At 39.7% G+C, this 24187-nt stretch overlaps 2 protein-coding genes across 3 annotated transcripts; one reads left to right on the forward strand and one right to left on the reverse strand.

The window, feature by feature from the left end:
* Positions 1-12452: 12452 nt before the first annotated feature.
* On the forward strand, positions 12453-15802 carry LOC120479995 (uncharacterized). Its single transcript, XM_089124060.1, has 5 exons — positions 12453-12609; positions 12903-14714; positions 14799-14911; positions 14980-15083; positions 15324-15802. Exons 1-5 carry the CDS (start codon positions 12513-12515, stop codon positions 15451-15453), a joined length of 2256 nt encoding a protein of 751 aa, XP_088980186.1. The 5' UTR covers positions 12453-12512; the 3' UTR covers positions 15454-15802.
* Positions 15803-19311: 3509 nt separating this feature from the next.
* LOC148970759 (uncharacterized) lies at positions 19312-20820 on the reverse strand. 2 transcript variants are annotated; one of them, XM_089124063.1, is made up of 5 exons: positions 20293-20820; positions 20131-20192; positions 19969-20045; positions 19748-19866; positions 19312-19628 (listed from the first exon to the last, which is right to left on the reverse strand). In XM_089124063.1, the coding sequence occupies exons 1-5, from the start codon at positions 20488-20490 to the stop codon at positions 19539-19541; spliced, it is 546 nt and encodes a 181-aa protein (XP_088980189.1). In that variant the 5' UTR covers positions 20491-20820; the 3' UTR covers positions 19312-19538. The 2 variants fall into 2 exon arrangements, with proteins under 2 accessions (XP_088980189.1, XP_088980190.1); XM_089124064.1 differs by lacking the exon at positions 19748-19866.
* Between the last annotated feature and the right edge of the window lie 3367 nt (positions 20821-24187).

A 24187-nucleotide genomic window follows, 5' to 3' on the forward strand; every position in this document is an offset into this window, starting at 1 on the left:
ATTATTTTTTTTAAATGATAAAAGTACAGACTTTTAGACTTCACTGAAGTTCTAATCTTATATGATTTTCATGGCATGAAATCATTCTAAATCAAATGTATGTTGCAATATTTAAATTCACCAGCATTCAATGAAGCCAAGCAGTTTAAGAAACCAAGCAAGAGTTTTGACGTCCAGTTCTCAGAGATGTGCTTAGAATTAAAAAGGAAGTTCTATGTATTACACTTACGGGATGACTAATATTTACTGTTAAGAATGAAGAGTAACTCCCTCTACAAAAACACAGAATGACAAACACTGCATCTATGAACTGAATGACTGATGAACAATGTTATTTTAGTCATAAGTTGCTTGGCGTGAAGTTTGTTTGACTCTGTCATTTGATATTGATAAAGCAGTAAAGGATCATCGTTTTACTTTCTGTTTTCAGGGACTCATTCAGTCATCAGGAGACATGATGTTGACCACTAGATGGAGTACTTTCAATAAATCTACTTACTTGGCAGATTCTGAGGAACAATCAAACCATTTGACAATAACACTTTAGCAGACAACAAAAGATACAGATCAAGTAGAAAACCAAAAACTAGAATATTACATTAGATGCCGTGTGTCAAATGATGAAAAACAGAAGCATGATCCTATGAAGAGCCAACAACATTAGCAGTGCCATACTGTAGCACCATATTTCAAGAGTAAGCTAGAATAGTGCATGACAAGAGAAGTGAAACTGCAGAACAGAAGAGGGAAATTAGAAAAATTAACTGTATTTATGCATTTCCATATTTCGTTATAAAAAGTACCTTTATTGGCACATTATTCATTTTTATTACTTTATGCTATACTTTAAATGCAATGAAAAAGAGAGAGAAAATTGAAAAGAAGTCAATGTGAAAGTTACTGACACAATGCTGGGGTGTTTGGTTGGTTGCTAGGGAGTTCTGGGTTGTTGCTAGGCGGTCGCTTATTGGCATCCTTAAGTCAATATGATTTCACAGGAATGTCAAAAATTTGAATGTATTTTGTTATTTTAAATGCTCTAGACGTTTTAATGAGATCCATATCAGTTTGTAAAATCAGAAAAACAGCATTTGATGTAGTTTAACTGTAATTTGTGCTGCTGTTTTAGACAGGGCTGTTTTTATTTTGATATGTATTATTTCTGAAAAACACCAGAGGAATTATTGACTTCAGCTGAAAAGGAAAGTTATTTCAGATACAGAGCAAGTTATTACACTTTGATGAGTTTATGAAGACTAGTAATAATGTGCACTGATGAATTGTTTAGTAGCACTAATACATTCAATTTTAAATTCATGTTCTTCTGTGGAACAAGACTAAGCCTGGTCTCTTTACCAAGCAATTATGAATGAGAACTAAAGACGACAAGCTTCAAAAATGACACAAAGGCTCTACACTTTTACATTGCCTTTGAAGCTTGTCGTCTTTACTTCTCATTCATGCATGGGAAAAAGAACAGGCATAGTCTTGTTCCGCAGAAGAACATCGTCATGTGGGTTTGAAACAACTTGAGGTGAGCAATAATCAGATATCCATAATAAAGGTTATATCTTACAGCAGAGTCTCTATTGTCATCACTGGCGGCAAGCTTTCTGGCGGGCTCTGTGGTAGGCTAGATGTAGCTACGATGAGTAATCAGCACAAACACAAATACTCTTTATGTCTTTGAACGTTTATTTAAAAAATACATGCACCAAAAACACAATCTTACAAGTGAGCGAGCCGACTGTGACAAGATGGCTGGGGGCCACCAGGTGCGGACGTCGACCAAGGGGGTAATCCATCAGCCGGAAGTTGAAGCCTCGCGGGAGCCGCCATTACAGCAGAGCTTCACCTGCTGTTAGCATCCCATTGACTCCCATTCATTTTGGCATCACTTTGACAGCGAATAACTTTACATGTGAGGCATCCAAAGACTCCATTTGTCCATTATTTATTTATAAAGAAACACGACAATGTATAAAATGCTCCATTACTTGGTATCTTGCGTTACGGCCCCGTAGAAGCCGTTTTTGTAAAAATAGGCTAAAGATTGCGTCCTAACCATGGGACTTTCTGTTGCACAGACATTAACAGGAGGAGAAGCTTGCAGGCAATCTTTTAATGTCTATGAGGCAATCGGGGGGACATGGAGGCACAAAGTCAAGGGAGAAGCTCATAGATAGAGAGTCCATAAAAGCAACGGGACAAAATATTTCAACAACGTTTTTGGGGAATTAAGTGATTCAGATTTGTCTTTGCACAGCAACTAGAAGATAATAATAATGATAATAAACATTTATTTATATAGCACTTCTCATACATGGAATGCAACACAAAGTGCTTCACAAACATGAAAACAAGTTTGCACAATGTCAATATCAAAGAAAAAATATATAAAACTAACAGAAAAAGACTTATACACAACTTAACATAATATTGTTGTACTGATAAGCAACTTTAAAAAAGTACTGTGTCTTGACTTGACTTTTAAAATGCTAGTAGCCTCTTTCACTTCATTCCAAATTTTTGGAGCATGGTGACTAAAAGAAGCACCTGATCGTATATGATTAACTGTATATTGTGCTAATGTATAAAGATTAGCATTAGAAGATCTAATCTACGATTTGGAACATATCTTGACAGACAGTCTGAAATATATAAAGGTGCCAGATTGTGCTGAGTTTTATAAACAAATAAAAGAACCTTAAAATCAATCCTTTGGTGAACTGGTAACCAATGTAATTCCATTAAAACCGGTGTAATATGTTCTCTCCTTTGTAAATTTCACTAGTAGCCTACTCTCAGAGTAGTAGCTACTCTGGCTGCTGCATTTTCTATCAATGTTAGCTTTGCTAGAGCCGGCCCTTAGGAAGGCCAGGGTAAATAGCATTACAATAATCAAGATGAGAGAAGATAAAAGCATGAATCTCTTAGCATCATCCAAAGACAAAAACGAATTGATCGATCAAGGACAAAAACAAGGATTGATCCTTGTGGGACACCATGTGTTATTTCATGTGCCTTTGATATACAGTCAACTATATTAACTACGAAGTTCCTTTCTGTTATGTATGTTTTGAGCCAATTTAAAACATTACCAGAGAAATCAAGCTTTTCCAGAAAGATGTACAACGGTGAGACTGTCGTCACGCTCAGTTTGAGCCTGCGAGTCTTCTTCTTCTTCTTCTTCTTCTTCTTCTTTGAGGTTATTGGCGGTTCGCATTCTTAAAAAGAGCATTACCGCCATCTACTGCAGGAATAGATCAGAGACACACTTATACCACAACTCCCAGAACAATCAGGACTTGTGCTTTCAATGTTGCTGCGTGTTCAGCTCCTCCATTTACAGCCAAAGTCCATCATCTTCCAGAGAAGGATACTGATACTAATAATACTAATAGAACAGCAAAGTTGTTCTACTTAAAAACTTTATTATTAACCTACTCCCCTCTGCTGAGTTTAAAACCATCTTTAACGTTAATTGTTGATTATCTTTCAACTTAAATTCTTCAATCATTTTACTTGTTTCCTCAGAATATTTATTACACTTAATAAGTACATGCTCCACTGTTTCTCTGATTCCACACCATTCACAAAATCCTGTAGGATGTTTTCCAATTATTTGCATTGTTGAATTTAGTCCTGTATGTCCCAGTCTTAATCTAGAAATAATACAGTCTTCCTTCCTTCTCCCAATTGAATTCCTTCCTCAATGGTATGTCTACCTTTTTCCTCATTATCCCAATACGATTGCCAATTTTTATTTATCTCCCTTTTAATTATTGATTTCATTTCTAATTTACTATACCCAATTTGAATATCTATATTTTCCTAGCCTGCGCAGTCACTCAGACATCAGACAGGAACTGCAATAATCGGGCTTCAGTCTTCTCCGTTGAAATCAATGGGGTCGCTGTGTCCATTTCTTTTACTATATGACGTCGACCTCCATTGGCCAGCAACAGACATCTAGCCTTTATTATGGATATCTTTGTGAGTAATGATAACATCATTTAAATTGGGGGTGAACTGTTCCTTGAATTATGTTTTGTTGTAATGTAATGCTGCTCATTTGCACTAGATGGTGCTCTTAGATCTTATAACATTAATTTAAAGGGCTCGATCACCAAAAAAATATGAAGATTCTCTTTCGATTTAGTCCCTTTGATATGTTGTTCCAAACCATGCCTTATTTTTTTTATTAAAATTTTATTATTTTACCTCCTGATTGACAGTGTCATTTGATTGATGCTTTTATCACATGTCTCGTTTTGAAACATAATTAGCACATCAAATCAATTGCTTTTAAATTATAATAATTTCAAGACATGCAGAAGACCCAACAAATAAAAATAATGAAGGCTTTTTTTATTCCAGTTATTTCAATTTCAACAAAAATCTCTCACTGCAACAGTCAGTACAGCATCTGCATTATCAAGCGTTGTGACTTTTCCAATATAGTAATAAGCTTATTAAAAACAAGCCCGCACTGGGCCCACTTAAGGGCTAGCCTAAGGGCCCTCAGCAGGCTGCTAGCAAGGGCCCATGAGAATTCGCTCATTGGCAAAATGTAGGGCTTGCATGGGCAGCCCTCACTTAGCCCCCAGGAAGCCCGCACACACAGGGCACTATTAATCTACAACAATAGATCTTGTTCTCAATTAATCTGTTTCACTAAAAATACTTTTAATACTTTTCGGCTACTATAACTACAAGTCTTTGGGAAAAACAATTATTCGATACATCTGAAATGAATGCAATCACCACATAACTAATTTCTGTATTTAAAAAAATGTTAGATTGTTAGATTTCAAATCAATGTATTTATTAATTACAAAATATAAAACATTAAATTCAGGTTAAAACAAGCTAATTTAACACTCTAAAAGAGACTAAAAATCCTCTATACAAATATAAAATAATTCAAATAAACATATACCTTTGCTGGAAAAAAAAAATATACAGTCATGGTCAAAATTGATGGCACCCTTGGTAAATGGGATCAAAACTGGCAGTAAAAATAAATAAATTTGCATTGTTTATCCTTTTGATCTTTCATTAAAAAAATGGCAAAATCACATTATAAAATAAATGCTTTTCTCCAAAACACGTTGGCTACAACTATTTGTACCCCTAGAATATTTAACGAGTAAAATATCTCTGAAGGATATTCCCATTAATATGTACCTTTTTTAACACATCAGGGTGACCAGGAACATGAAATTGTCCAGTCATTACTTCTTGTTTCACAAGAGTTTAAATATGAGGAAACACAAATGCCAAATTCCTTTAACCATCCATCACAATGAGTAAAACCAAAGAGTATAGTTCTGATGTGAGGCAAAAGATTGTTGACCATCACAAAATAGAAAGTGTAAGAAAATAGCTAAAGAATTGAAAATCCCCATTTTGACCATCAGGGCAGAAATTCCAATCAACTAACGGTATCTGCCAGGAAGAAGATGTGTGTCTATATTGCCTTAATAGATGGTGAGGGTGAAAGTTTGAGTTGCCAAAGACTCTTCAAGGATCACAGATGGATAATTGCAGAGATTAGTTGAGTCTTGGGGTCAGAAAGCAAAAAAAAAAAAAAAAAAACTAAAAAAACACATGTTGTTTGGGAGGGTTTCAAGAAAAATCCTCCTCGTTCATCCAAGAACAAACTCCAGCAAATTCAGTTGTCAGACATGACTGGATCTTCAAACGGCACAGGGTTCTGTGGTCAGATGAAACTAAAAAAAGAGCTTTTTGGCAGTAAGCACACTAGATGGGTTTGGTGGACATGAGAATAAAAAGTACCCTATGTGTACAATTTAATATACCGTTGGATCTTTAATGTCGGGGGCCTATTTTTCTGCAGGAGGTCCTGGACTTCTTATTCAGAGACATGGCATTGTGGATTCTATCAAATATTTATTTATTTATAAACATTTATTAGAGGATCAGCCCCATGAGATGAAACATCTCGTTTTCATGGGGGTCCTCAATATATCAATATCAACAGATAAAAAATCAAAACCTGACGGCTTCTGCTAGAAATCTTATAATGTGCCGTAGTTAGATCTTGCATCAGGACAACGATCCAAAACAAACATCAAAATCAACAAAAAAATTAGTTACGGAGCACAAAATGAAGCTTCTGCCATGATCGTCCCAGTGTCCTGACCTGATGAGTGGGCTGAACTGAAGTGATGAAGCACCGATATGGATCTGGGAATCTAAAGGATCTGGAGAGATTCTGAATGGAGGAATGGTCTCTGATCTCTTGTCAGGTGTTCGAGCCCGATCTCATGAAAGTTCATATCTATAGCACGAATGTCATTCCAATGGAACTAGTTTTTGCGTGTATATGGTACGCGTTTTTCACGTGCATATGATACGCACTTTTTGGCGTATAATAAGTACAAACTCCCCACCCCCCTTCCCCCTAAACCTACTCAGGGGGTTTTCAGTGCGTAGCATATGCACGCAAAAACCATTTTTGGCGTATAAATGCCATGAGAAACGACAATCGTGGTATAGATACGCACTTTCATGAGACTGTGTTGGGTGTTCTCCAAACTTATCAGGCTTTAAAAGAGAAGACTCAGAGCTGGTATCTTGGCAAAAGGAGATTGCAAAAAGTAATAAAAGGGTGCCAATAATTGTGGCCAACGTGTTTTGAAGAAAAACATTTCTTTTATAATGTGATTTCCACCCCACTTTCAATTCCTTTACTTAAATGAAAGGTTAGAATTTTGCCAATTTTTTTAATGAAAGATCAAAAGGATAGACAATCCAGATTTATTTTTTTTACAGCCAGTTTTGATCATATTTACCAGATGTGCCATCATTTGTGACCATGACTGTATGTTTGGTGTGCTAATCATTCATTGGCAAAGTTCACTCTTCCACCGAGGTCTCTTGACTAGTCAGCAGCCGGTGGTCCCACTCCTTTCGTCCACCGGCTATGTCTCTTGAATTCCGCCGCCACACCTTTATCTCACTCTCAATTTCACAATCACAAGGACTTGGCTGAAAGGAACATTTTCTTACAGCCTCTGAAAAACAAATAGGCATGAAACAACACTGTGTATGGGAAGTAATTAATACATGCCATTTCTAATACCACATGCTTACCTGTTACATCCCTTCTTAGCCTCAGGCTCTGAAAAGGTCTCTTTTGGTTTGAGCCATTCCAGTTCAATTGAGTGGTTAAAGAAAAAAAAATATATATTTTTCAATAAAATTTCAACAGCAGCTAATTATTAGGTCTATAGATAGAAAACTAAATACAAACAAATATTTAGCAAACAATAAAGTTTCAATACGTACTAATTGTGAAGGGCTTCAACTGTGACTGTGAGGTTGCATAAATCCTCTGTCTGCATGTGTGAGAGAGAGAGAGAGAATGCACACAGTACTTACATCTACTTTGTTTACGTGAATACTCGACTTGGCATTTTGATATATTTTTGTGTTTATTTGCCCATTTAGGTCCATAACCAAAGACAAAGGCTATGCTTGTCTGTGTTGCGCTCGGAGCATGTGCACAGCATTCTGCCAGTAGAATTCCGCTCTTTTTCCCGACTTATCGCACTTTTAATATTTCTTTTCAGTATAAAGCACATCCTGCTCTTTTTTTTCTCATTTTGACCAGGGCAAAATATTCACTCTTGGTAAGTATCCTCTAAACCAGGGGTTTTCCATCTTTTTGTGTGTGAGGACCACTATTTGTAATCAAGATTTTTCACGGACCACCTCATAATACACATATTATGATATTACATATTATATTATGTATTACATATTATAATCAGGTTCATTTGAACAACAGGCTTATTTTCATAGCAATGGAGTATGAAATCTATACAGCAATAAGAACACTTGGATATAGTCAGCATTTCAAAACCTTTAGCGATTTTAGGGGATTATTAATGTTAATCTTAAGAGTTCTACAAGTCCTCAAAAAGTAGACTTGAGAACATATTTGCCTCTGCCCTATAACGTTATACATTTAAAAGAAAACACAGTAGGCCTAACGTTATTCCAGGTTGAAAATAAAGTTGTCAAAAGGAAAAGCCATTGGAGTCTATTTGCCAGCCCGATATGAACGTAATATCCTCCTTTGTCACCCTCCACATCTTTCCCTTCCTCTTTGTATCGTCTGTCTAATATAGACCAATATTAAAAACAAACAACTAAATAAATGCTCGCCTAACCTGTTGCTATCCACCGATCCGGGTGTTGTGGTTCTGACGACACAGAGCTTGAACGTCATGGCCGAGCGCCACTAGCCTATTTTAGTAATCACACAATAGCTTGACAATTTAATTTACATTTTATATAAATATAGGCCTACATATTCTTTTTACTTTTTTTAATGGGAATTTATTGGTAAAATATTTTATATTTTATTTTGCCTTTTCATGGACCACCTGCAGTACCCTCACGGACCACTAGTGGTCCGCGGAATCGCTGCTATAAACACAGTTGATTATGTCTTAAATAAGCATAAAAGTTTTTAACAGAAACGGCAATTCCCCTGTTGTATGATGAAGTTAAGCGAGATATTGTGGTGTCACTCTCTTAAGCCTGAGAATGTCGATCAATTTTTGTTTCTGCATAAAAATCTGAAAATGTAATTATTTAGAATGATTTCAATGTCGAAGAAATTACTTTCTTTGGTGCACATTCCAACACTTAAGACCAAATTGTTAAATACTAAGTGTTTAAAAGATCCATCCATCCATCCATCCATCTTCTTCCGCTCATCCGGGGCCGGGGCCGGGTCGCGGGGGCAGCAGTCTAAGCAGAGATGCCCAGACTTCCCTCTCCCTAGACACTTCCTCCAGCTCTTCTGGGGGGACACCGAGGCGTTCCCAGGCCAGCCAGGAGACATAGTCTCTCCAGCGTGTCCTAGGTCTTCCCCGGGGCCTCCGCCCAGTGGGACGTGCCCGGAACACCTCCCTAGGGAGGCGTCCAGGGGGCATCCGGAACAGATGCCCGAGCCACCTCAGCTGACCCCTCTCGATGTGGAGGAGCAGCGGCTCTACTCTGAGCTCCTCCCGAGTGACCGAGCTTCTCACCCTATCTCTAAGGGATCGCCCAGCCACCCTGCGGAGAAAGCTCATTTCGGCCGCCTGTATCTGGGATCTTGTCCTTTCGGTCATGACCCAAAGCTCATGACCATAGGTGAGAGTAGGAACGTAGATTGACCGGTAAATCGAGAGCTTTGCCTTACGGCTCAGCTCCTTCTTCACCTCAACAGACCGGTACATCGACCGCATTGCTGCCGAAGCTGCACCGATCCGTCAGTCAATCTCCCGTTCCATCCTTCCCTCACTCGTGAACAAAACCCCAAGATACTTAAACTCCTCCACTTGAGGAAGGATTTCTCCACCAACCTGAAGTGAGCAAGCCACCCTCTTCCGACTGAGGACCATGGCCTCGGATTTGGAGGTGCCGTTGTTTAAAAGAGTTTGAGAAAACGAAGTTAAATTTAAGTTGTTACCGTTTTTGCTTTTATGGAATGTTTTAAGTTTTGTTTAGTCATTGAGCAGTGCAGACATGCTTCAGCCCTAGTAGATACACTATATGGACAAAGTATGTAGACCCATTGACTTGGTTCTCCCTTTGCAATTGCAACAACTTTCATAAATACTCTTGTGGATGTATAAGCATACAATTCCACTGACACCCCACAATCTTGTGAAAATCCTTCCCAGAAGAGCTAAAGTTATTGCAACTGCAAAGGGGGGGACCAAGTCCATGTTATCGCATATGAATTTGAATGGCATGCCATAAAAGTTCTTGAAGGTGTAATAGCATACTTGTGTCCATATAGTTAGAGCCATAGGCTCGGTCAATGCTAGTTTAAAGTAATTTCTTCTGTAATTTCTCCTTCAGCTGTGAACGCTCCTGGCGCACGCCGCGTAAATTCACCACAATAATAACAATGCACCATGCACACCTGCTCTTAAAGGGTTAGTTAACCCAAAAATGAAAATGATGTCATTAATGACTCACCCTCATGTTGTTCCGAACCCGTAAGACCTTACACAGATTCAGATATTTTAGATTTAGTTCGAGAGCTTTCTGTCCCTCTATTGAAAATGTATATACGGTAAACTGTCCTTCTCCAGAAAGGAAATAAAGACATCATCAAAGTAGTCCCAGTGGGTTAGTTACAATGTTTTGAAGCATCGAAAATACATTTTGGTCAAAAAATAACAAAAACTATGACTTTGTTCAGCATTGTATTGTCTTCCGGTTCTGTTGTGCATCCATGTTCACGAGTCCGCAGTGATGCTGCTGACGTGTGTCTGGTGCGTCTGTGTATTCAGGTTCAAATAAATATGGCTGGCCGAAAAATGCAAGTCTTCCTCTGTGTGGAAATCCTTAGATGAAGTTTATCTTCTGTTTGCGAAGATTGTTTTGTACAGCGTGCGTCTCCCTCAGACTGTAATCGAAGCTCAGCCGCACCAGACACATGTCAGCAGCGTCACTGAACACAGATCCACAACAGAACAGGAACACAATACAATGCTGAATAAAGTCCTAGGTTTTATTTTTTTTGACCAAAATGTATTTTTGATGCTTCAAAACATTGTAACTAACCCACTGATGTCACATGGACTACTTTGATGAAGTCTTTATTTCCTTTCTGGACAAGGACAGGAGACTGTACATACATTTTCGATGGAGGGACAGAAAGCTCTCGGACTAAATCTAAAATATCTTAAACTGTGACAGGCTTGGAACGACATAATTTTATTCATTCAAATTTAAATGATTTACATAAACATAATTTTCCTTTTTGGGTCAACTAACCCTTTAACTGACCCGTTTAAGGAACCAGGTTACTGCGCCAACATCATTGGATTAACAATTTAATCCAAAGCAGATACTTTGCCCTGTCTTGTTTGGGTTTATGAAATGGAATAAAATAAATTCCATTGCTCATCCTCTCAGGTGTTACAAGTAGCCCAAGCACCACATCGTTTTATAATTTTCGCAGCACAAACACCATCAAACTCAGAGTTCCGGATCTTCCTATGATTCTTTACGGCGTCAGAGTTCCGGTTCCAGTGCAACTGATTCTCAATTGCCATTGGCTCATCTGTGTTCGAGGGGAGGGGTTTACTGATAGGCCAATTAGGACCCACCGTGAAGACGCAATCGGCCTTTGAAGGCTGCCTTTGCAGTATGAAGCATTGAATTGAGACACAGCACAAATATAGGGCTGAATAGAAAAAAAAAATTATCTATCCAGTAACTGATGATTTTTATATCCACGCAGTTTGGAGAAAAGCATTTGGGCTGTGCTGCTAAAGGCTATAGATCATTAAATACTGCTCTACAAACCCTGTGATAAATCTTTTTACACTGAGGACAATTGAGGGACTCATGCACAACTTTTAAAAAAGCTTCAAACATTCACTATAGGCTCAAGATGGCAACACATGATGCATTTAGAGCCGGGGACTTTTGAACAGGATGATTGGTGCAAGTTGTACTTATATGTAAATATCTTATCTTATCAAATTTATCTTTTAAATTTACACACAAAAACTTCCTTATAAACACTTCCCCTTGGGGGAATCCCCATTGCTCCTGCCAAAGTCTTTATGGGCAGACCCTCGACTCCTTGATTTTGATGTCTGCCCATATGAAGGACATTTCCAAAATGGTAAACTTCATATGCTCGTGTGGTCTTATGGATTTGCAATGGCTGACGTGCATGCATGTTCGTTAAGTCTACAAGACTGCTGGGTGTGGATTATTGTGTTTTTGATTCTAGGTTTCAGAAGCTGTCAAACGCCCCCTTAGCAGCCGATATGTGCCCTACAGCAGACAGTCATAGCAACATTACATCATGAAAGTGTGAACTCGGAAGGAGACCATGAGGCCTTAAGGGTTCAATTTGGGCTTAAGGGTTCAATTTGACACCCCGTACACTTCTACGCACTTCAAAATGTTTCAATGCATACACCTCGGAACCTGTTTCAAAGTTTGCATTCTCGAGCCACCAGGCACTGTTGTTGTGCGAATGAGTGGCCGGAGCGTGTTCATTTCATTGCAATGAAAGTAAATCAATCAAAATTAACTTTAGCTGGACAGTGACTTTATTCTAGAGCTGCTGTACTATCTCTGTTACTTTAACTTCCTATTATCACTGTAAAGCTGCTTTGAAAAAAATCTATGTTGTTAAATGGATTTAATTTAATTGCATATACTGTACTTGTAGCTTGACTTATTTTTTTGCAGTTCATTTTTGTGTGTGTAATATTTTTCATATTTGCTCCGAGTATAGCTATAGTACAGTGCAAAAAAAAAATAAAAACAAAAACTGAACGGCATCATAGCAGATTCCAAGTAACCAAGGTCTTAAGGCGATGTTAAACCTTTTGCACAGGTTCCGCAAAAATGGGCAGGTCAGCAGTATATAAATGACCAGCGCTCATTCTAAAGACCACAGATCATCTGTGAAGACACATTGTACTGAAACTGTAAGTAAGTGCAAAAAAATGGATCCTAAAATCTTTTTTGTAAAATCTGAAAACAGCGATGTTAAGGGCACACCTGAAGGTGACCACCAGGATGAGGGAAAAACACAAAAGAACAGTAAGTAAAGTTTATTCTAAAGCAGAAATGTTTCAGAAACTGAAAAAATTATACGTATTGTTCTCTAAGAATGTTTAAATATGAAATGTATTAACATAATTATTTTTTCTCTTTGCAGCATATGTTCTTGTTTGCATTTTGTACCATATATTAATTTCAGATGATCGTCATTATAAAAGAGCATTCAAAAAACACTTTTTTTGATTTTGATTGAAGGTTGATTTTAAGAGTTATATTTTATAATATGGAGTGAATTGTTCTAAATTTATATTTGTGTGTTTTCTCTCTGTCAGGAGGAAGTTGGTGTTTGGTGTTATTGACAGTGTGTCTTGGGCTCATTTGTGCTTTTCTACTTGCCTACATCATACTGCAGCACATCAAAGGCACAGGAGAGAGAGACCTGGTAAAGAGCTACTCGAACACAGTTAAAGAGTTCAATCAGACTATCAACGGCTTAAAGAAGAACAACACTAAATTAACGATTGAAAAAGTCCAACTGCAGAACAACTTCAACTCTTTGAGTCAGAAGAAACTGCAGCTGGAGACCCGAGTCAACAGCCTCACTGCTGAGAAAAGCCAGTTACAGAGAAGTGTTGACTCTTTGGGTCAGAAGAAACGGGAGCTGGAAACCAGAGTCAACAGCCTCACTGGTGAGAAAAACCAGTTACAGACCAGTTTTAACTCTTTGAGTCAGAAGAAACTGGAGCTGGAGACCCGAGTCAATAGCATCACTGCTGAGAAAAGCCAGTTACAGAGAAGCGTTGACTCTTTGGGTCAGAAGAAACGGGAGCTGGAAACCAGAGTCAACAGCCTCACTGGTGAGAAAAACCAGTTACAGACCAGTTTTAACTCTTTGAGTCAGAAGAAACTGGAGCTGGAGACCCGAGTCAATAGCCTCACTGGTGAGAAAAGCCAGTTACAGAGAAGCGTTGACTCTTTGGGTCAGAAGAAACGGGAGCTGGAAACCAGAGTCAACAGCCTCACTGGTGAGAAAAAACAGTTACAGGCCAGTTTTAACTCTTTGAGTCAGAAGAAACTGGAGCTGGAGACCCGAGTCAATAGCATCACTGCTGAGAAAAGCCAGTTACAGAGAAGCGTTGACTCTTTGGGTCAGAAGAAACGGGAGCTGGAAACCAGAGTCAACAGCCTCACTGGTGAGAAAAACCAGTTACAGACCAGTTTTAACTCTTTGAGTCAGAAGAAACTGGAGCTGGAGACCCGAGTCAATAGCCTCACTGGTGAGAAAAGCCAGTTACAGAAAAGCGTTGACTCTTTGGGTCAGAAGAAACTGGAGCTGGAGATCAGAGTGAATAATCTCATTGCTGAAAAAAGCCAGTTGCAGACCAGTTTAAACTCTTCAAGTCAGAAGAACCTGGAGCTGGTGACCAGAGTCAATAGCCTCACTGCTGAGAAAAGCCAGCTACAGAGAAGCGTTAATTCTTTGGGTCAGATGAAACTGGTGCTAGAAACCAGAGTCAACAGACTCACTGGTGAGAAAAAACAGTTACAGACCAGTTTAAACTCTTTGGGTCAGATGAAACTGGCGCTGGAAACCAGAGTCAACAGACTCACTGGTGAGAAAAAACAGTTACAGACCAGTTTAAACTCTTTGAGTCAGAAGAAACTGGAGCTGGAGACCAGAGTCAATAATCTCACTGCTGAAAAAAGCCAGTTACAGACCAGTTTAAACTCTTCGAGTCAGAAGAACCTGGAGCAGATGACCAGAATCAACAGCCTCACTGCTGAGAAAAGCCAGTTACAGAGAAGCGTTGACTCTTTGGGTCAGATGAAACTGGTGCTGGAAACCAGAGTCAACAGCCTCACTGGTGAGAAAAACCAGTTACAGACCAGTTTTAACTCTTTGAGCCAGATTAAACTGAACCTGGAAACCAGAGTCAATAGTCTCACTGCTGAAAAAAGCCAGTTACAGAACAGTTTTAAAACTTTGAGCCAGATTAAACTGAACCTGGAGACCAGAGTCAATAGTCTCACTGCTGAAAAAAACCAGTTACAGAACAGTTTCAACTCTCTGAATCAGCAGAAACTGGGTTTGGAAGTCAACGTCAAATCTCTGACTGATGAACTACAGAAAGTTAATGATAGAGGTAAGTACATTTTGTTTTTGTTTCAGTTCTTACTTTACTTCTTCTTTGATGAATACATTTTTTCAAAAAAATTTTTTCTGTTAGGAAATCGGTTGGGTTGGTTTTTCATAACCCCTCCGTTGAACTGGTTTAACAGCAGGCAGTACTGCAGGGATCGTGGTGGTGATCTGGTCATTATCAAAACTGAAGCGAAGCAGGTGAGTTTGGTTTAACGTTTTTTTTAATAAATGAGAGGAATCACACTTACTCCTGTTTTTATCCACAGAGGTTCATAACCTCAATAGTCAGGGATAATGTGTGGATTGGTTTGAATGACATACAGCAGGAGGGCAAAATGAAATGGGTGGATAATTCACCACTTAGTCAAAGGTAAGTGCTTGTTTAGTATTCACAAATCCATCACAACCACCAGTAAGTGTCTAAAAACAATTATTCCATGACATCAACAATCATAAGCAAATCAACTTCCTAAATAAATTATATTATTCTTCTCTATTTTACTTTTCTGCACTTTCACTTGTACTGCAGCTTATTTTGCTGGTTTGATTATTGTTGATTCATGAATTTTGGGGTTCTGAATAATTAACAAAACTGACACATGTTATTCAGGTTTTGGTACTCACGTGAGCCGAATAACTTGCGTGATGAGGATTGTGTTGAACTGTATTATTCAGTTCCTCTCCACAACTGGAATGATCTCCAATGCGCCACCCTCAGAAAAGGGGTCTGTGAGAAATAGGGTTCATCCTGGTTTGTGCTTTTGTTTGTTTTATTTTATGGAATCATTCATACTGTGTTCCCATTGAGATTCCTGCCTTTTAAAACAGCCTGCTACTTTCATTTGAGATGCACTGCTTTCATGATATCAATTTTGTTTTATAATTTTTCTGTAATGTACAAAATAAAGAATGCAAAGTCATTATTTTATCATTGCTTTATTAAACTCACAACATTCTGTTTCTCATGGGGTGAATTATTAATTACTTCGTAATTACTCAGTAGTTACATTCAAATAAAGACTCAAAACACATCTTTTTAGCTTTTATATTTTATTCTAAACTGTTTTAATTCTTCTTATTTGTTTTGATTATTTTAGTTTCTTCTATGTAAACCACTCTGAATTACCATTGTGTATGAAATGTGCTATATAAATAAACTTGTCTTGTCTACTTATTAATTAACTTATTAATTATTGAATATTATTAAAACCTCATAATTGGGGGACAGATGAAAAGAGAAAAGCATAATGGACGAGGAAAGTGCTGTGCTGGTTTTGAATTGTATAAAATCCCAACATATGTTTGACATGATCCTTATGTTATGAATAGGATTGATTTTTCTACTGAACTGATATAAAGAATGTAAAGCTGACTTCAGTCCTGACTTGTTAAAAAGAGATGGTATTATTATCCGACCGTGTGCTAGCTGTCTCACATTACTGAGGTCCAATAAATACCAACACATAGAGACTCTTTCCCCCAGATATTAACATATATAGACTGTCGGTTTCCAAATTACTAAATAAAATCAAAAATCTCAAACAAATTGATTTATTTATGTTCAATACATTAAAAACAGATATAATGCAGATTAACAAATGATAAAGCTTGAGTTGCTGAATATTAGATCTGTTTTGATGCAGCAGACACCAGGGAATCCATATGCAGCATTTATTAGAAGAATCAAACAGGCAGGGATCAACAACAGCTAACAGGGCAATGGAGACAAGGCATAGACAAACCAGATACAGGCAGAGGGTCGAGGCAGGCAGCGAGAATCAGAGTCCAGTGAAAACAGTCCAGGGTCAGGGCAGGCAGAAAAGGGTCAGCAACGATAATCAATGCACAGGTCAAAAATACAGGAAGCAAAGAAAGGAGAAAAACGCTCAGAAATGCTACTAACAGTAAAACAAGACTTCGCAAACAGTGAATGTGAACACAAGGTATTTATGGTGTGAACTAAACAAGATAATGAGAAACAGGTGAATGAGATGAGTGCTGATGAGTCTGGGCAGTGAGTTATGGGAAATGTAGTTGTGAGTGAAACATGAACATCTGGTGTGGAGTGCCCTCTGGTGACTCTCAAGGGCACTCCACCTGGTGACCGTTACATAGCCCCACCCCAAAGAGCGGCTTCCAGACGCTCAAAAACAGTCCAGGAGGGAGGTGGAGCGGAGGCGGATCCGGGGGAGGGATGGAGGGCCAGGTCCGTGGAGTGGAAAAGGACCTGCAGACTGCGGCAGAATGGATGGCCAGGGCGGAAACAACCCCTCAGGGGACCAGGGTGGAGCAGACTGTGCGGATGAACAGGGCGGAGCAGGTTGTACGGGCGGCCAAGACGGTGGAGACCCCTCGGGCGGCCAAGGGGGTGAAGACCCCTCGGGCGGCCACGGTGGTGAAGACCCCTCGGGCGGGCACGGCGGTGAAGACCCCTTGGGAGGCCAAGGCTGTGAAGAGCCTTCGGGAGGCCACGGCGGTGATGCCCTCTCAGGACCAGACACCAGCTCGGGCCCAGACACCGGCTCAGGAACAGACACCGGCTCAGGAACAGACACTAGAACAGAAATGGTCACAAGGACAGACACAAACACAGAAACAAACACTGGCTCGGGAGCAGACACTGGATCGGCCATCTTGTCCGGAGACACTGGATCAGCCATCTTGTCCGGAGACACTGGATCGGCAATCTTGTCCGGAGACACTGGATCGGCAATCTTGTCCGGAGACACTGGATCGGCCATCTTGTCCGGAGACACTGGATCGGCTATCTTGTCCGGAGACACTGGATGGGCTATCTTGTCCAGAGACACTGGATCAGCCATCTCGTACGGAGACACTGGATCGGCCATCTCGTCAGGAGACACTGGCTTGGCCATCTCGTCTGGAGACACTGGCTCGGAGGCGGCCATCTTGTCCTTAGACACTGGCTTGGAGGCGGTGATGTGAACAGTCTCTGAATTGGCAGAAGTAACATGAACAGTTTCTGAATCGGCCATATTGTCCGTAGACACTGGGTTGGAGGCGGCCATCTTGTCTTTAGACACTGGCTTGGAGGCGGTGACGTGAACAGTCTCTGGATTGGCAGAAGTAACGTGAACAGTCTCTGAATCGGCCATCTTGTTCATAGACACTGGCTTGGAGGCGGTGACGTGAACAGTCTCTGAATTGGCAGAAGTCTCATGAACAGTTTCTGAATCGGCCATCTTGTCCATAGACACTGGCTTGGAGGCGGCCATCTTGTCTTTAGACACTGGCTTGGAGGCGGTGACGTGAACAGTCTCTGGATTGGCAGAAGTAACATGAACAGTCTCTGAATCGACCATCATGTCTTTAGACACTGGCTTGGAGGTGATGACGTGAAGCGTCTCTGGCTCGGCATAAGTGATGTGAAGGGTCTCTGGCTGGACAGTCTCTGGCTGAACGTTCTCTGGCTGGATGGTCTCTGGCTGGACTGTCTCTGGCTGGACGTAGCTGGTGTGAAGCTCTGGGATGAAACTCTCTTCGCAAACGGAGAGCGCCTCTCTCCAGTTCAGACCTGAGAGATTGGGGAGCTCCCTCTGGTCGACCTCCTTAGCCCCTAGCTGGTAACACAGCTTAATTGCCTCATCACCGAGAGAGCAGGAGGCAGCGAGAGGAGCAAACCCCCAGGTATACTGGAACAGATCACGGCTATCCAGGGCCAAGGCCGCGATCTGACCAGAAAACTCCCGGATCTCCATTTGAGTACTCTTTCATAAGGTAAGGGAGAAGGGGGTATGCAGGGTCCCCCACGAGAAAGACAGGTATGGGCTCCACTCCATCCACTATCTGCCGTTCCAGTGAAGATATCTTACCAGTCTTGAAGTAGTTGTTCACTTTGGAATTTACAAAGACACATGCATCATGGACACTTCCAGGCCATTTTATGACCACGTCCATGAATCTGTAAGGCAAGCAAATAGCAAAATGTCTAAGTGCTTTGCAATTGACCCTTCGCAGAGAGCTTCATTGACAGTTGATCTGACCAATCATACTTCGCCATCTGCCATCTGGCCCGACAGGGGAGATAGTAGTTTAACATGGGATGATTTAAAAAAAAAAAAAAAAGTAGTGTGCTGATGCCTTTCCGCGGTTAAAACAACATTCCTTCTTATCTTTATTCATGTTTATTTGATGCCATAAATGAACTACACTGCGTGAAAAGAGCTGTATTCGGGCATGTAAAACTCCTGAGTACTCCTGTGTACTCCACAAATAAACGTGTGTATACGGGAGTTTGCTGTCCCGTCACACAATCCCGAAAACTCCTGGATATGTACCAAGTTTGGAGCACAGCAGGGAGCCACTAGGGCCATCAGTTACCATGGTGAATAATCCCCAGGTCGGGGTCAATGCAGGGGAACATTAGCATTTCACACCTTTGGGACACAAGGCAGTGGCCTCCTTCAATTGGTCAGAGATCTTACATAGGATTGGGTGCTCAATGCTTTGTCCCTCCTCTAAACCCCCACACTATTGGTCCAGTTTATGGCCTCATTTGGGTTTATTATTACTCATTATTAATATTCATTGTCATTGGTGTTCATGGTTATAATGTCAAGACAATCAGATAGACAAAGTTGAGTTTGTTATTTTTATTATTTGTAAATGACACTGGGCACATGGCATATATATTTATATACACACAGTCAAAACTCTATAAAAAAAAAACATTAGCACAGAATACATTTTACTATTAGTCATACAATAAATAACCCCATATAATATATAAGGCCTGTGTATAATATATGTAAAACAATATAATAACCCGAACAACCCACACCGACTTTCCATCCAATATGGCATCCTACTCTTCAGACATGTGGTCAACTTTTGCAGTCTTCCAGATAGCTGCATCTTCCTCTGTCTGGGGAACCCCAGTCCTGCAGCTCAGTAGCTGCAAAATGGGAGGGAAAAAAGTAATTAAACCACTGAAAATATCAAATGTGTTGGGATGGGAGCCTCTCCCAGGCTGAGGGTTTTACTCAGATTTATATGTATTTATATAAAATACACTCTTCTTTTTCTTTGTCTCATGAGCATAATGATCCTCCTGTCCTCCATCTTGTCTTTGTTCTCATCTTGGGCCATCCTGTAACCCCTTCTAACAGTTTCAAAATATGTCTTGCAGGATGCTAGAGAGATGGAGATAGAGAGGGGGAGAATATGTTTATTTGTAACTAACTAATCTATACAGTTAAAAAGTTGTAGCCTTGGTACATTCTCTTGTGACTTACCTTTAACAACAGCAGGATCTACGTCCGGTACAGCCATTAAAAAGATTATGACCTCGAGGTTGTGGGGAGAGGATAGACTGTGAAGCAGTAATTAAAGAAGCTTGATTAAAAATATAATTTAGAAGAAAAGACTGTTATGAAAGCATAGTTTTAAAGATATACCTTGTCTGTGCGTCATATTTGTGTATGTTGTTTTCCCCATTGTGCAATCTCCATACAGCTTCCTGTAAAAATCCAACATAGTATGAGGGCTCAATTCGAATAGATTTATAAATAAACCACACAAAGTTAAGCAGACACTGTGATGGTCAGAAAATAACTTACCTCAACAGAATTATTCCCAGCTCTCTTTAATTTCTTTGAAGCAGGCTCCTCTTTTGCCTCTTTGAGCTCATTGATGTCAGCCTCCATCTTATCCAACCTCATGTCCATCATCTCCAGCTTTTCAAATATCCTCTTCAAACTTTCATTTGCCATATACACCAGTCTGTTTTCGTTCGGACTCAGAGATTTAATAGCCATATTGTCCCTATGTAAAGTTGTAACATCTCCACTCTGCTCTCCGTAACACTTGTTGAAGATTGACCCAATGTAAAGCCTATCACCTTTCCTGAATACTAATGAGGGGGGCAGGGGAATAGGGGCAAACTTGAGCCAGTCCCAAAACAAATTAGCATTTAAAAAGCCAAGCCATCAACTAACAGCATGTGGTCAGACAAGTTCCTGTTTCCGGGCCTTTACAGGCATTTACAGGTACGCATAACAAAGTTCCAAAGATCCCTGCCAAACAGCACATTTCGCGGGCGTTTTCATTGTCCGAATTCTCCCGTATACACACCTTTTGACGCAGTGCTAGAAGGAAGAGATGATCGGATCACGAACAGTTTTAACTGATGCTCTACAGCGATCTGTCAAGACACATTAAAGAGCCACAAAACTGTATATATTGTTTAAATTTCTTTTTAAAAATGACAAAATTTGAAAGGTGACACTTAGTTTAATATGTTAAATATAAAAAGTAACCGAAAAGTAACCTGGTCTGTCAGCATGTTGTCAGTCTCCTCTCTGCTCCACGATGTAATTTTCACTGCGTGAGAACAGTCTATGGTGAGAATATGAGAACTGTGTATAGCTTGTTGGGCCATGGCGACAGTAACTAAGGGGACGGGTCTTTGCGAACAGTCAATTATATACAATGACAATACAGTGAAGAGTACATAGAAATAGCACAAAAGTACCTTGATTATGCCTACCTGTATCTGTGATCACACACAGGACATTCAGGGAAAACTTCCCCTTCCTATTTATGTAGTCCATGGCGTTGACGGCTGGCTGTTTAATTTCAATGTGAGTCCCATCTACCGCTCCCAAACATTGTGGCATTCCATGATCCTGCAGAAATCTGGAAACGAGCTCCTCTGCCTCGGGCACAGATAATGGCAACTTTACGTATTTTGGACCGAGATGAACAGTTATGGCTCTGCATGTCTGTCTGATGATGACCGACACAGTGGACCGTGATAAGCCAAAGGCGTTCGCAGGTTTTCTTAGCCGTCCCTCGTCGCTTAAATAATACAACGTACAAGCTACCTTTTTGAAGACTCCAACAGGTGCTCTCATGTTCGTTATTTTACCCATGATGTAAGGACAAAGTGCTCCACAAGAGGTGAAAAGATAATCTTTAGACATACGGAAATTTTCACGCCATGCATTGTCATCAACTACTCCTTCCACAAAGTTGTCCCACCATTTACTGGTTCTTCCAGGTCTCGTCCAAATCCATCTGGTTTGCCTCCAACGAATTGGGGCATCAACAATTTGATGGAGGTAATTAATGCGCCTTCTCTGATCAGTAATACTATGTGATATTATTTTTAATATTTAATATTATTTTGTGATATTACATTTTAGACGGGAACGCGACGGTGGAGCGTTTTTAAGATTTCCACTCTGGAGGGTGGTTTTACTTTTTTGCGTTTTCAAGCCCCAAAAAACGCTGTCGCCGTGTAAACGAAAGGAACATCCGAAAAAATATTTTTATGTTTTCACCCGGAATCGTTTTCGTAATGAGAGCTGTTTCAGTACTATGGTACGGTCTAAATCCTGAAAATAATCAAATAAATAACGAGTTGACAACAACTCTGTTACCCAATGATTCTATCTTGTCTAAAAAACGAGTTTTGTCATGAAAAATCACGCAATAAAACTAACCAGAAATGACTCGAAACAGCACGTGCGCCAATACCTAGAGAAGAACACAGCACGCCAATATGGACGTCAGACAGAAACTAGTGCTGCTGCACACTGTTTGCGCGATGATTTGCTCTGAGAAAAAAAAAATGCACAAAAAATAAAAAATAAGATTTACCCGGTGACCTAAACCCATCCCTTACTATGATTGGCCGTAGCTCAGGACATCACTGAGGTTGAGTTGCGCGACAGCTCTGGATATCTAGCATGGTAGATATTTTTCTGGGCTCGGCGTCGCACCTGCGAGGCGTCTGCGAGCGTCTTCGCTGCGTTGTTGGCTCTTTCAATTCACACTAACAGATTGGAAAGCGTTCATCGCCCGCTAATCACCCACGATTTGCACAAGATAACTCCCTGACCGCGAGCTCAACGATTTGCAAATCGGGCTTAAAATCCTGTAGAGTGAACTTGGCATTCTAACATTCTTGTCAACACTTACAGTAGCTGCTGTTTGGTTTTCATATTGCTGCTCTCCTTCTAGTCACTTCTGAACCTGATGAACTTGACACTTCTGAACTCCTCTTGATTAAAGCTCAGGGTGACGGGTCGTCAGGTATCACAAAAATAATAAGCACATATTGTAAAAATAGACCTGGGAACACATTTAAACATAACTAGTATTACTAATATTCCACAAAATTAAAAGAAAGTAACTAATTTATTATGAATAGAATAGTTCAATATAAAATATTTAGATATTATTAACTGATTGATGAAGGAAAGCAATGCGTGAGATTGAAACATTATTCAGCAACACTTTATTTAAAGTTTAAATGCACCTATGAGTTGTATTTAATATCAATCAGTTTTGGGAAGTTCATCAAAAAGTTGATAAGTGTGTTTTGTTTACTATATTTTGCTATCAAAATATGTAGTTAACCAATGGAACAATTCACCAAATAAAATAAAAATATTTGGGTTTATTTATAATACAAAGCCCTTTTTGTCGATTATTTGATGATAACTACACATTTAACTATAACTATATCGTCAAATACATTGTTACCGTGAAATAAAATTTGTCATACTGTAAAACACAATTTTGGTCATACCGTCCAACCTTATCCCCTGGGGAACCAACAGGGAAAAAGTTTCCCTGCTGCATTACCACAATAACGGACCATACATGTCACGGTGTGGTGCAGGCTGAGGAACCAGAGGACTCCAGAGTAGCAATAAAGATTACTATTAATATAAAAGACAGGCAGGAAGACAGGAACACAGGTGCAACACAGGCCAACATTAGACAACGACCAACAAAGACTGAATCAAACAGAGGGAACTAAATACAAGGAGGAATCAAACATAATGATGTGAAGAACAGGTGAAACAGATGAACAAGACGAGGAACAGGTGGCTGATGAGTAGGGTTGGGAATCGTGAGAAATTTTCCGGTTCCGGTTCCGATTCTGGTTCCGCCAAACGATTCCGGTTCCGGTTCCCATTCAATTAAAATATTAGTAAGAGAAAAATCCACAATCCTTTTTGTGTTTATTTCTTATAGTACTTGACAAATTAGTTTAACAGACTGGTAATGTAAACAAACTCAAAATATTATTAAGCAATCTTTGCAAAAAAAAAAAAATATATATATATAAAGGAAATTAAAAAATTCTGCATTCTCTATAATAATTTAGACCTCTCCTTTATTGTATCTCCAACAGTGAAGAATACCCTCTCAGAAGGAGTAGAATATGCTTTAACGCACATATGTGTGTAGAACAGATTATTTTTTAAAACAGTTTGAATGATTGATTCATTAAGACTTTACTTATTTCATTACTGGATAAATCGGCGCTCTAGCAGTTAATAAACAGAAATGCGTCTTGCGGAAGAACATTGTTGCCGGAGCTACTTCTCTCTGTTTATGTCCATGACGAGTCACGCAGGCATTGGGCTACTCCGCAGCAGCTGCGATCCGCCGGCCAGTCTAAACAAGAAGTCCGAGTATTAACGCGTATTATTTACG

This window comes from Pimephales promelas, chromosome 19 (genome assembly GCF_988280905.1).
Source record: "Pimephales promelas chromosome 19, fPimPro1.hap1.1, whole genome shotgun sequence".
Lineage (NCBI taxonomy): Eukaryota > Metazoa > Chordata > Actinopteri > Cypriniformes > Leuciscidae > Pimephales > Pimephales promelas.

What these genes read in the sequence shown, in the direction of transcription:
- LOC120479995 (XM_089124060.1), top strand. Translation starts at nt 12,513, where the DNA reads ATGGATCCTAAAATCTTTTTTGTAAAATCTGAAAACAGCGATGTTAAG. An exon ending in GGGAAAAACACAAAAGAACA is followed by an intron (nt 12,610 to 12,902) that starts GTAAGTAAAGTT and finishes TCTCTCTGTCAG; the next exon opens with GAGGAAGTTGGTGTTTGGTG. An exon ending in TCAAAACTGAAGCGAAGCAG is followed by an intron (nt 14,912 to 14,979) that starts GTGAGTTTGGTT and finishes TTTTATCCACAG; the next exon opens with AGGTTCATAACCTCAATAGT.
- LOC148970759 (XM_089124063.1), bottom strand. Translation starts at nt 20,490, where the DNA reads ATGGCTATTAAATCTCTGAGTCCGAACGAAAACAGACTGGTGTATATG. An exon ending in AGATCCTGCTGTTGTTAAAG is followed by an intron (nt 19,867 to 19,968) that starts GTAAGTCACAAG and finishes CCATCTCTCTAG; the next exon opens with CATCCTGCAAGACATATTTT. An exon ending in TGAGACAAAGAAAAAGAAGA is followed by an intron (nt 19,629 to 19,747) that starts GTGTATTTTATA and finishes CCCATTTTGCAG; the next exon opens with CTACTGAGCTGCAGGACTGG.